This window comes from Gymnoscopelus braueri, assembly GCF_963280865.1.
Source record: "Gymnoscopelus braueri genome assembly, chromosome: 6".
In the NCBI taxonomy this organism is placed as follows: domain Eukaryota; kingdom Metazoa; phylum Chordata; class Actinopteri; order Myctophiformes; family Myctophidae; genus Gymnoscopelus; species Gymnoscopelus braueri.
The window spans coordinates 35,183,140-35,195,790 of NC_137607.1; the positions used below are offsets into that span (position 1 = coordinate 35,183,140).

The 12,651-nt window shown below is 36.1% G+C and overlaps 1 protein-coding gene across 1 annotated transcript; it reads right to left on the minus strand.

Moving 5' to 3' along the window:
* Window positions 1-4,979: 4,979 nt before the first annotated feature.
* Window positions 4,980-12,607, minus strand: LOC308086705 (zinc finger MYM-type protein 1-like). Its single transcript, XM_080430354.1, has 6 exons — window positions 12,321-12,607; window positions 9,447-9,584; window positions 8,600-8,673; window positions 8,160-8,405; window positions 7,769-7,831; window positions 4,980-7,498 (listed from the first exon to the last, which is right to left on the minus strand). The coding sequence occupies exons 1-6, from the start codon at window positions 12,571-12,573 to the stop codon at window positions 5,201-5,203; spliced, it is 3,072 nt and encodes a 1,023-aa protein (XP_080286480.1). The 5' UTR covers window positions 12,574-12,607; the 3' UTR covers window positions 4,980-5,200.
* Window positions 12,608-12,651: the final 44 nt, after the last annotated feature.

The window sequence follows — 12,651 nt, forward strand, 5'->3', positions numbered from 1 at the left end:
TTTTTATGATTTTTTTGAAAGATAACATTGAAATGGAAGGGATTCTGTAATATTTCAATAATTTATTATTAATAATTGCTGCTGTAAAACATATTGATAATGATCCCTGGTGTGCAAGAGACCATGGGGCACATTAATATTTAGTCCTTGGGTGATAACTATGTTTTTTTAAATTTTTTATATTTTTTGAAAGATAACATTGAAATGGATGGGATTCTGTAATATTTCAATAATTTATTATTAATAATTGCTGCTGTAAAACATATTGATAATCATCCCTGGTGTGCAGAAGACCATGGGAAATAAAACTATTTAGTCCTTGGGTGATAACTATGTTTTTTGATTTTTTTATGATTTTTTGAAAGATAACATTGAAATGGATGGGATTCTGTAATATTTCAATAATTTATTATTAATAATTGCTGCTGTAAAACATATTGATAATCATCCCTGGTGTGCAGAAGACCATGGGAAATAAAACTATTTAGTCCTTGGGTGATAACTATGTTTTTAGATTTTTTTATGATTTTTTGAAAGATAACATTGAAATGGATGGGATTCTGTAATATTTCAATAATTTATTATTAATAATTGCTGCTGTAAAACATATTGATAATCATCCCTGGTGTGCAAGAGACCATGGGAAATAAAACTATTTAGTCCTTGGGTGATAACTATGTTTTTAGATTTTTTTATGATTTTTTGAAAGATAACATTGAAATGGATGGGATTCTGTAATATTTCAATAATTTATTATTAATAATTGCTGCTGTAAAACATATTGATAATCATCCCTGGTGTGCAGAAGACCATGGGAAATAAAACTATTTAGTCCTTGGGTGATAACTATGTTTTTTGATTTTTTTATGATTTTTTGAAAGATAACATTGAAATGGATGGGATTCTGTAATATTTCAATAATTTATTATTAATAATTGCTGCTGTAAAACATATTGATAATCATCCCTGGTGTGCAAGAGACCATGGGAAATAAAACTATTTAGTCCTTGGGTGATAACTATGTTTTTAGATTTCTTTATGATTTTTTGAAAGATAACATTGAAATGGATGGGATTCTGTAATATTTCAATAATTTATTATTAATAATTGCTGCTGTAAAACATATTGATAATCATCCCTGGTGTGCAAGAGACCATGGGAAATAAAACTATTTAGTCCTTGGGTGATAACTATGTTTTTAGAATTTTTTATGATTTTTTGAAAGATAACATTGAAATGGATGGGATTCTGTAATATTTCAATAATTTATTATTAATAATTGCTGCTGTAAAACATATTGATAATCATCCCTGGTGTGCAAGAGACCATGGGAAATAAAACTATTTAGTCCTTGGGTGATAACTATGTTTTTAGAATTTTTTATGATTTTTTGAAAGATAACATTGAAATGGATGGGATTCTGTAATATTTCAATAATTTATTATTAATAATTGCTGCTGTAAAACATATTGATAATCATCCCTGGTGTGCAGGAGACTATGGGGCACATTACTATTTAGTCCTTGGGTGATAACTATGTTTTTTGAATTTTTTATGATTTTTTTAAAGATAACATTGAAATGGATGGGATTCTGTAATATTCCAATCATTTATTATTAATAATTGCTGCTGTAAAACATATTGATAATCATCCCTGGTGTGCAGGAGACCATGGGAAATAAATCTATTTAGTCCTTGGGTGATAACTATGTTATTAGATTTTTTTATGATTTTTTGAAAGATAACATTGAAATGGATGGGATTCTGTAATATTTCAATAATTTATTATTAATAATTGCTGCTGTAAAACATATTGATAATCATCCCTGGTGTGCAAGAGACCATGGGAAATAAAACTATTTAGTCCTTGGGTGATAACTATGTTTTTAGAATTTTTTATGATTTTTTGAAAGATAACATTGAAATGGATGGGATTCTGTAATATTTCAATAATTTATTATTAATAATTGCTGCTGTAAAATATATTGATAATCATCCCTGGTGTGCAGGAGACCAAGGGAAATAAAACTATTTAGTCCTTGGGTGATAACTATGTTTTTTGAATTTTTTATGATTTTTTGAAAGATAACATGGAAATGGATGGGATTCTGTAATATTTCAATAATTTATTATTAATAATTGCTGCTGTAAAACATATTGATAATGATCCCTGGTGTGCAAGAGACCATGGGGCACATTAATATTTAGTCCTTGGGTGATAACTATGTTTTTTGAATTTTTTAATATTTTTTGAAAGATAACATTGAAATGGATGGGATTCTGTAATATTTCAATCATTTATTATTAATAATTGCTGCTGTAAAACATATTGATAATCATCCCTGGTGTGCAGGAGACTATGGGGCACATTACTATTTAGTCCTTGGGTGATAACTATGTTTTTTGAATTTTTTAATATTTTTTGAAAGATAACATTGAAATGGATGGGATTCTGTAATATTTCAATCATTTATTATTAATAATTGCTGCTGTAAAACATATTGATAATCATCCCTGGTGTGCAGGAGACCATGGGAAATAAATCTATTTAGTCCTTGGGTGATAACTATGTTATTAGAATTTATTATGATTTTTTGAAAGATAACATTGAAATGGATGGGATTCTGTAATATTTCAATAATTTATTATTAATAATTGCTGCTGTAAAACATATTGATAATCATCCCTGGTGTGCAGGAGACCATGGGAAATAAAACTATTTAGTCCTTGGGTGATAACTATGTTTTTTGATTTTTTTATGATTTTTTGAAAGATAACATTTAAATGGATGGGATTCTGTAATATTTCAATAATTTATTATTAATAATTGCTGCTGTAAAACATATTGATAATCATCCCTGGTGTGCATGAGACCATGGGAAATAAAACTATTTAGTCCTTGGGTGATAACTATGTTTTTTGATTTTTTTATAATTTTTTGAAAGATAACATGGAAATGGATGGGATTCTGTAATATTTCAATACTTTATTATTAATAATTGCTGCTGTAAAACATATTGATAATGATCCCTGGTGTGCAAGAGACCATGGGGCACATTAATATTTAGTCCTTGGGTGATAACTATGTTTTTTTAATTTTTTTTTTTTTTTTTAAAGATAACATTGAAATGGATGGGATTCTGTAATATTTCAATAATTTATTATTAATAATTGCTGCTGTAAAACATATTGATAATCATCCCTGGTGTGCAGGAGACTATGGGGCACATTACTATTTAGTCCTTGGGTGATAACTATGTTTTTAGAATTTTTTATGATTTTTCGAAAGATTCCTTGAAATGGATGGGATTCTGTAATATTTCAATACTTTATTAATAATAATTGCTGCTGTAAAACATATTTATAATGATCCCTGGTGTGCAGGAGACACTTGGGCACATTCATATTTAGTCCTTGGGTGATAACTATGTTTTTTGATTTTTTTATGATTTTTCGAAAAATAACATTGAAATGGATGGGATTCTGTAATATTTCCATAATTTATTATTAATAATTGCTGCTGTAAAACATATCGATAATCATCCCTGGTGTGCAGGAGACACTTGGGCACATTAATATATAGTTGTTGAATGATAACTATAATTTTTAATGATGTTTCGAAAGATTACATGTAAATGGATGGGATTCTGTAATATTTCAATAATTTATTATTATTAATCGGTACCGTAAAATATATTGGTAATAATCACATATTGTAAAGGACACACATTGGCACAATAACATTTAGTTGCTGGTTGATAACTTTGTTTTTAGATTTTCCCAAAAATTACATTGAACTGTTATATTTCAATATTTTATTATTAATAATTTGTGCAGTAAAACATTTTGGTAATAATCACAGACGAGAACATTAGACACAAACAATGTTTTTAGATTTTTTTAGATAGAGTTTTATTACATTTTTACATGTATATATTGAAGTGGTTGGGATTTACGATTTCATTGAACGCACCATCAGTTCGCCTAACCGTAAAAGGCCACGTAGTTGCGCAGCAATTTTTGAAGCACGGCTAGTGCGACCGTCTCTCTCTGAAGTGCGGCCAGCGTGACCGCAGTGGTTCAAGTGGTTAATGTAACTTTTTGTGGTAAAACAATTTTTGCTTCTTTCTTATATAATTTTACAATTTGGCCAATGCTTGACCAGTTTTTATAGTATAGTTTATTGATTATTTTGATGCAGTAATGGTCTCTTTTTTTAGGTATTAAATTGTCACTACACTGTCATTTGGGGACATCTTTAGGTGACCAGTTAGCAGAATCATGTGTGTATGGCCTGGTGCCTATGTACAGGCCAGTGGCCAACAGTATCACTCTGAAAACACATGCAATGTCTTGTGTACGGCGCCCCCTTTTGGCTAAGAGTTGACAGCATTAATCCCATAAGTAAACCAACTAGCAGATTCTAAATCCTAACAGTTTTCTGAAAAACGTATGTTGCTATATCAGTGGTGCTCAAACTTTCTCATGTCAAGGACCTCCAAAATCATATGTATTTGGCCACCCACCCCATCTCCAATTATTGTGTTCCAGGGACCTGCAGAAGCTAAGATTTGAGTTAAAAATATTCAATAAAAAAATATATATATTCAAAGATTTACACACATTTTCAAAATGAGCAGATCTACAAGCTCATAGCACGGCACAAAGTGACGCGCTGTGAGCTTGTATATCTATTTTTGAATAGCCGAAGAAATCTAAAATCACACAGATGAGATGCTTTCCCGGATTGAATGCGTCAGGCAAATTCTTCGGTTTGACCTGAAGATGATCCCTATAGACTTGAAACGTTGTCAAGTTTATGCTAATAAAGTGGTGCTTTTCCATGTAGCTGGATTGCAGGCTCTATTTTTCTCAATAATACAGAGCGACCACCACCATATTCAATCACTCAATCAAACTTTATTAAGGACACATGGTCCATAGCACATAAAAAATATATACAATACACAAACAACAGAGGCGGACATAGTCCACATTAAAATCACAGATTCATATACAGGCTTACCCGCCAATGGTTACAGTTTAAAAACAAACCTGACCGAGCTCTATTAACTGAACCATGTCCTACAAACAGAATGCACTGTAATTTACATAACAAACAGACGTGAAAATATTGAAAATGTAGGCCAATTTATTTAGCTCTTCAATAGAAAATGCAGTATTATCTTTTTTTCATTATTTAATAATACCATCCAAAGGCATTTCTCCTTTCCCTAGTCCGACACACAAACTTGTTGGCAATCCTCTGAAGATCAAGCTGATCTGTCCTTTCCTGGTGTATGTGAAGGACAATGTGATGCCTCTGTGATTTAGCCTCAGAACTGCAAAGGTAAGCGTTCAATCTTCTCAGGCCTGGAAAACTGCTCTCGTCCTCTGCCGAGGAGCTTGGCAAGACCAGCAGTATTTTCAGGAGCGTCTTTACCTCACTGAACCCCATCTTCCTCATCGCTTCTACTATGGTTGCGACATTAGCTTTTCCTGTCAGGACATCTGGAAACAAGCCCAGTTGTAATTTCAGTCGCTCCATGTCAATATCCGTATGGTAATGCTTTTGCACAATGGCCAGCTCTTCGGTGCATTCCTTCCGTTGTGCACTTTTGAACAGAAGCTGCTCCACAGATGCTGCCACTGAGGCCCCGCCTTTTTCAAAGCGTCCGTCCATGGCTTCAATCAACACATCAATCAGAGGACGCCAGTGCTTCACTTTGAACAGCTCCTCAATTGTTGAAGGTTCAGGCTGGATATGATTTTCCCGGACGTCAGCTCTTCTTGGCATCTTCCTGGTACGGGGCAAGTGTGGTTCTTCTATGTCCAGTTTCGCTGCCATTTCATTGCATTCTTTCCAGAGAGCAAGGAAAGCATTCTCAGTTCTCAGGTGAGAGAATGAACATCTCAACGTGTCAGTTATTGTTTTGGATTCTGACACAGTTACTTTGGAGCTTTGTAAACATTTACTGACTTCCTCAGATCGGGCAAAGACCTTCAGGCATGCTTTGAGTCCAAAGACAGTTTTGAAGTCGTTAAGCTGTTCAACAAGTCCTGCTGCCGTGCTCCCAGCTGGTGCGGTCTCGTTGTCAGCTATCACCTGAAGCGCTTGGCATAACTCACTGTAGTTTTGGAGGATGGCAGTTATTTCTGATGTTCGCATTGTCCATCTTGTTGGGCACAGTGGTCTGACTGAAGTGGGTTGTTCTCCGTCTTGAAGACTAGTCAAAATTGCCAGACAATTAGGGGATTCACGCACAAGCTTTGTTATTTCATGGACCAAATCGATTGTATTCCGCACCAAGGGCACTGACCTGGTGGCCTCTTGTAGGATCAAATTGAGGCAATGTGCGGTGCAGTGCACATTAAAAGCCTTCGGCTGCTCTGCTGCAATCCTTGCTTGAACACCCGACAATATTCCAGACATTGCAGTGGCCCCATCGTACCCCTGGCCTCTACAGTCATCCAATGACAAGCCTAATGTGAAAAGCACATCCTTTATTACACTGGTCAGAGTTGCAGCATCGGCATTGGCAGTTGTGCCAACAAACCCAACAAAATCTTCGTGCACATCAAAGTTTTCATCCACATGTCGTAGCAAAATGGACACTTGTTCCTTGTGGGAGATGTCTGAACTTTCATTCACAATCAATGAAAAGTACTTATCTTCTTTGACTTGCTTTGCTATATCCTGCAGTACTGTGTTGCTCATTATGTCTAACATTTCATTTTTAATGTCACGGACCAACCAATCCTGCCTCATTTGAAGCTCTGTAGAGTAAGTGGTGTGAAGATTGAGTAACTGATAGAAGTTACTGTCCTTGTCAGTGTGTCCTCCAGTTGCAAGGCCTTGTCTAGCTAAGAAACGCAGTGATAGAATGATGTTTATTAAGGCTTTCTTACTGTCTGAGATTCTTCTCTCCTGTGCAACTTTATTTGATTCATTGGCACTCTCCTGTGCAGGGGCGTGCTGGGTCCAAAATTCAGCTCTGGGATTTTCTATTTTTTTTTCAATAATACTTTTTTTGGGTGGCCCACCGGCCGTTTGGCGGCCCGTAAATGGTGCGGCCGTTCTGGAATTTTCCAGAATTTCCCAGTGGCCAGCACGTCCCTGCTTCTGTGCAACTTTATTTGATTCATTGGCACAGTAGCTGTTCAGTTTTTGCACTGCTTCACTGTGAGCATGCGTCTTCTCATGTGAAATAAAAAAGGCTTTAATCCAATTTTTTACACCGTGCGACACAAAGGCAGGATCCCTGTTCTTAGACGCTGTGAAGAGTTTCAAATGATCACATATCCTGCATGGGTTGCAGAAAGCTTTGTCCAGAGCGCTGTCGTATTCCAACCACGGGTGTTTTTGGTACCAGGTTGACTTAAAGTTTCTTTCCGTTACTCCAAATTTCTTTCTAGGGAATTTTTGTAGAGGTTGATTTGGAGTTAATTGGAATACCAAGCTGCTTTCTTTGCATGTCCCAGCGTTCACTGGAGTGACCTAAAATACAATACAGAATCCATTTCAAATTCCCATTTGAAAAATATGATACAAAAGACAATTGATTCCATTCGTTTTTTACGGTTACCAATCAGCACTATAGATATTTTCAGCACTATGGATCTTTTCAAAAGCAACATAATGCTGCTCTTGTATTTGCTTAACTCATATACAGTATACTGTATTTAATGTGTGAACTGGTATTAATCACACTAGTATGAGTGTGTGTCAGTACAAACTGACATTATGATAATCGTTTCCCTACTGTACCTCTTCGAGATCTGTCTCCATCCCCACAGTATCTGCCTGGTCATTCTCTGAGGTCGAGGTGGTCTGATCAAATGCAAACAAAAAGAAAACAAAAACAAACCAGGGAACAGTGTAAGTGACAAGCCTTCTACATAGTGTGCACTGTGCATAGCCTACTTTTCTCAGTAGGCCTATACACAGAGTTAGCTAAATATTAGTAACACCCATTTTCCATAAAACATACAGTATGACAGGTGCCATGTGGTTGTAAAGCAGAAAGCATTGTGAGACTCATTGGTTGTGTAACTTATTGATTATGACTTGACATTTCGATTAACATGAATCTTAATTGAATAATACTATGCAAAGTATGTTGGTTTTGATATATTTTCTGTGAATTCACAAGCCCTACCTCAAATTCACTCTGTATTTCACAAAACAGCAGAGTTGCTTGTTGTTGGGCTGCTTGTGTGTTCATTTCTTCTGTCGCCTCCTCCTTAACTTGTTGGCATTCTTGTATGTGAATTGCTTCAGTCTCCTCCTTCTTAACTTGTATGTGAATTGCTTCTGTCTCCTGCTTTACTTGTTGACCTTCTTGTATGTGAATTTCTTCAGTCTCATCCTTAACTTGTGCTTCACCCTGCGGCTTTTCATCATCCTACAAGGCACAAAAGTGACATTAAGTTAATCTGTGGTGCCAAAATATCCTGTGAGAATTGCCAGGATTTACCGACCAATAATTTGGTTAAATTTGCTTATTGGTAAACTACCAGGATTCAAAGTGAATCAAGGGCTAAACACTAAACAGTAGATGATATTTGTTGACAACTCATTAACAGAATCAAATCAAACCTCATCTGAATGAGCTGCCGTTTCCGATCCTACAGTGCCCTCTACTGGCTCATCCTGGGACATCTGTACATTATCTATGAACACAAATAAACATTGACATACAACTAACTGACACCACAAGTAGACAGTATTGATCAAAAGAAGAAAAAAAAGAAGAATGCATTCTAAATTGTAGGGAACCAATTAACAAACCATCTTCTCTCAGAGAGAGAGGCAGCAGCTTTAAAGCTTTAATAGCTTTAAAATCCCACGAAAAACCACTGTGGTGCAGATCCAATAGTTTTATTTCCTGTCACTGATTTCATTTTATTTCAGTTTCCCCCTAGTAACTAGAGCCTAGCCAACATTGTTTGTTTTTATCATTTTTAGGGTTGTAAGATAATGTATTTATTTTCTCCTCTTCACTGTTTCTACAAAGTAAGCCACAACAAAAGCCTTCTCTTTGAAAAGCCATTTCAACTTATTCCCTTCACCAGATAAAACTGCATGTTCTCCCCCACCCTTAACAAAGTACTTTAATTCCCTATATCCCTATACCTAGAGCAATCGAATGCGAACTCAAATAGATATTTAGTAAGGCCTCAATCACAGACAGTACATGCTGCTCTGCAGCTTAGCCTTTGAATCTGCCTGCCTCAGATGCCTGAGGCTAGAAAGCAAAGCCGTTTTCAACCGACCCATACCAGCCCTTGTCTTATTTCTACAGCTGATGTATGATTGTCTATGGTTGCATTGTCTGACGTCATTAGTCAGACTAAGATTTGCCTCACTATAAATATCCTAAATGTTCTGCATGATCCAGGAATAACTACAACAGTAAAGCACAAAATTAGTACGTTTTCCTTACCTTGACATTTTCTGTTGGCTCGGGTCCTGCTGTGTCCTTGTTGTTCGCTTCCTGTCTGGCTTATAGCTGTGCCATAACCCATGTTAACAGAGGGGATCCAGTCAGGATCAGACACATCGTACACTGGTGCAGGCATACCTGAGAAATGAAAAACATCTAATTTAACCCCAATTTTAAAACATCAGCAGTATACAGCACGTGGTGGACACAATACTCAACCAAGTACTGTAAATACTGGGTCAAATATCATTAAAACTACAGGTGAAAGTTGTTCAGTCAAATTTGTACTTCAACCAGAGGAGGTAGCTAGTTAGATCAATGACCATGTTAACCATGGACGTATTAATGATAATAATGTCCTCATATTTTAGACTATTGGTTTATTATTATTACCACCATGGTTACTCTAATTACCTCATATAACATTTACAGTACATTTTGCAAAATTGCAACTAACCTTTCCATATCTACAGGTAACCCTTTATCTGCCATTTGTGGTCCATTAGTGATCACAAACACAAACCACACAGATCCATCACAAAAGGATTTCACTAGCCTTGGATCAAGACTATCATGAATGTATTTTATCGAGTCTGACTTTTGCTTCATAGATACAAAAGCAAAAGTCAGACTTGATAAAATACATCTATGAAAGTCTTGAGCCACGGCTAACTATGGTGTTCTTTAAAATGTGTTAAAACACAACGATAACACAACTTTAACCAACAAAAATAGTTTGATATGCACACTGCGTGCTCAGAGACAGGGTAATGTCTTAAAGTTAACATAAGCACTCACCGGCTGTTGTTGTCATTTAGCAGTTTACTATTAACAACCCCGTCTCAAGACGTCAACAGACACATTATTATATCATTAGTTATTCATATATGGCGGAGGTTGTTTGTATTGAGATGTCGAGTGGTCGTCTGGTCTGACAAACTGGTAAGGCCTTTCACCTACAACTCATCTAACCCCTGCTCACTTTGCAAGGGTCAGATGGCTCAAGGTAGAGGACAGAGTACAGCAACTTGCAATGGGCCTGGTCTACAAGATACACCACAATAGTCCATGAGCCAGACAAGATTTCATTATCGAAAGAGTGGGCAAAACCAAACCTATATTAAATTGTTCATAGGGTCAATACGAGTAAATAAATATATGATAACCTCTCCACAGGAGCAGCTTTTTCATGGTTATCACACATTTTGTTATTTTCCCCATACGTACATGACAGGTGAAAAAATGACAAAATTTAAAAAAGAGTTATCATAATGAAACTTCCTGAGTTGATTACTTACATGAAGACAATGATTTATCGTATTACAAGTTTTCTGAAATTGTATATTTAAATATGCAAATTACGCATTTAGTCCATGAGCCAGAGCCTCAAAATTGAGCCAGATACTGAATATTCCCTCGTTAAAAACCTTTGACTCCAACATCTTAACAAAATGAAATAAGTATGTTGACTCTGGCTTTGTCCAATGTTCCAATGTTGATTCTGGAAAGTTATGCAAATTTGGGCATATTTTCCTAATGACTAATTTGCATATTTAAATATACAATTTCAGAAAACTTGTAATACGATAAATCATTGTCTTCATGTAAGTAATCAACTCAGGAAGTTTCATTATGATAACTCTTTTTTAAATGTTGGCATTTTTTCACCTGTCATGTACGTATGAGGAAAATAACAAAATGTGTGATAACCATGAAAAAGCTGCTCCTGTGGAAAGGTTATCATATATTTATTTACTCGTATTGACCCTATGAACAATTTAATATAGGTTTGGTTTTGCCCACTCTTTCGATAATCATTGCTCAATTTTGGGGCTCTGGCTCATGGACTACAACGTAAAGATCCCCATGTACCTGTCAAAGTACTTCAAAAACGTAAATGAAGTCCACAATCACAACACCAGAGGTAGCTCCACCGATCACGTCCAGCCCAGATTTGGCACAAACAAGGGGTTGAATTCGTTCTCCTGCTATGCAATAAAAATGTGGTGGCTGCAATTCGAAACTGGCCCCTGTAAAAGTCATAACCTAACCCCCCCCCCACCCCCCGTTTTCCCCGAATTTTTTACTGTACAAATTTTTCTTATTATTATTTTTCAATTCTAAACTGTTTATATGATGTTCTGCATAGTGTATATCTGTCTGTCATTTAATGTCACTATGAATTGAGTACATAAGGACCCTATTTGAAACAAGCCATTAGGCTTTCATGGGCTTTTCAATCCCATTTAGCTGACCTTGTATTTAAACTGTACTTTCATGTGCTTTTTTTCCCTGCAAACTTCTAAATAAAGTATTCAATCAATCAAACCGTAGCGTGTAAGTTAAACAACAGAGAAAGAACTACAAGTCCCACAATGCACTAGTTCGACTTCGATCACAACACGGAAGTTGAAAGCGTTGAATCCAATCCAACGTTGTTTTTGCTGTGGTGGTCGGAGCATTGTTTAAACTCAGCCCATCACCTGTAGGAGAAAACTAACACTATTAAAGCAAAAACATGGACTTTTAGCAACTAGCTAGCTGTAGAATACAACTCTCGTAGACGTATTTATGATTCTAACGTTTGAAAACGTCAGAATCATAAATACGTCTACGAGAGTTGTATTCTACGGCTAGCAACTAGCCGTCGTTCACTACTAGCCATCCATATTATGGGGGGAACATTAGCCTAAAACACAGCCGTGGGCTTACTTTTTGGGGAAGAGATTTTATGCAGTCGGGATAAAAGCGGTTCAAGTACAGAGCCAACTTAGGTCCAGTTTTTCAAGTCTAAAAGAGGGTTTTAACTTAGTGGTTAAGATGCAACCAGGAGTTTGTCTATTCATAATCAATAATTAGTAAACCATGATGTACCCGTAACGAAGTGATCGGAGCATATGAGGTACTGATCATATGAGTAATATGGTAACTTCTGCTTCAGGTTCCTACGCAGGGCTTGCAGCCATCCCTCTCTTCTCTTGGTGGTCAGTAGAAGTGTCTTCTCGCCCTGGCCCGTGGTGACGCGTGGTATTCTATAAAAGGATAGATCAACGCCTTTGGTTTGTTTATTTGAGCAGCCTACCACCGCACAGAAATGGGGCATTTTATCTTGATTTGGACGGTCCATGGCATGGAGTCCTTCAGCTTCGTTTTGTTGTGACTCGTCCAATATGGCGACTGTTTGTTTTCCCACTTAACAGTTAAC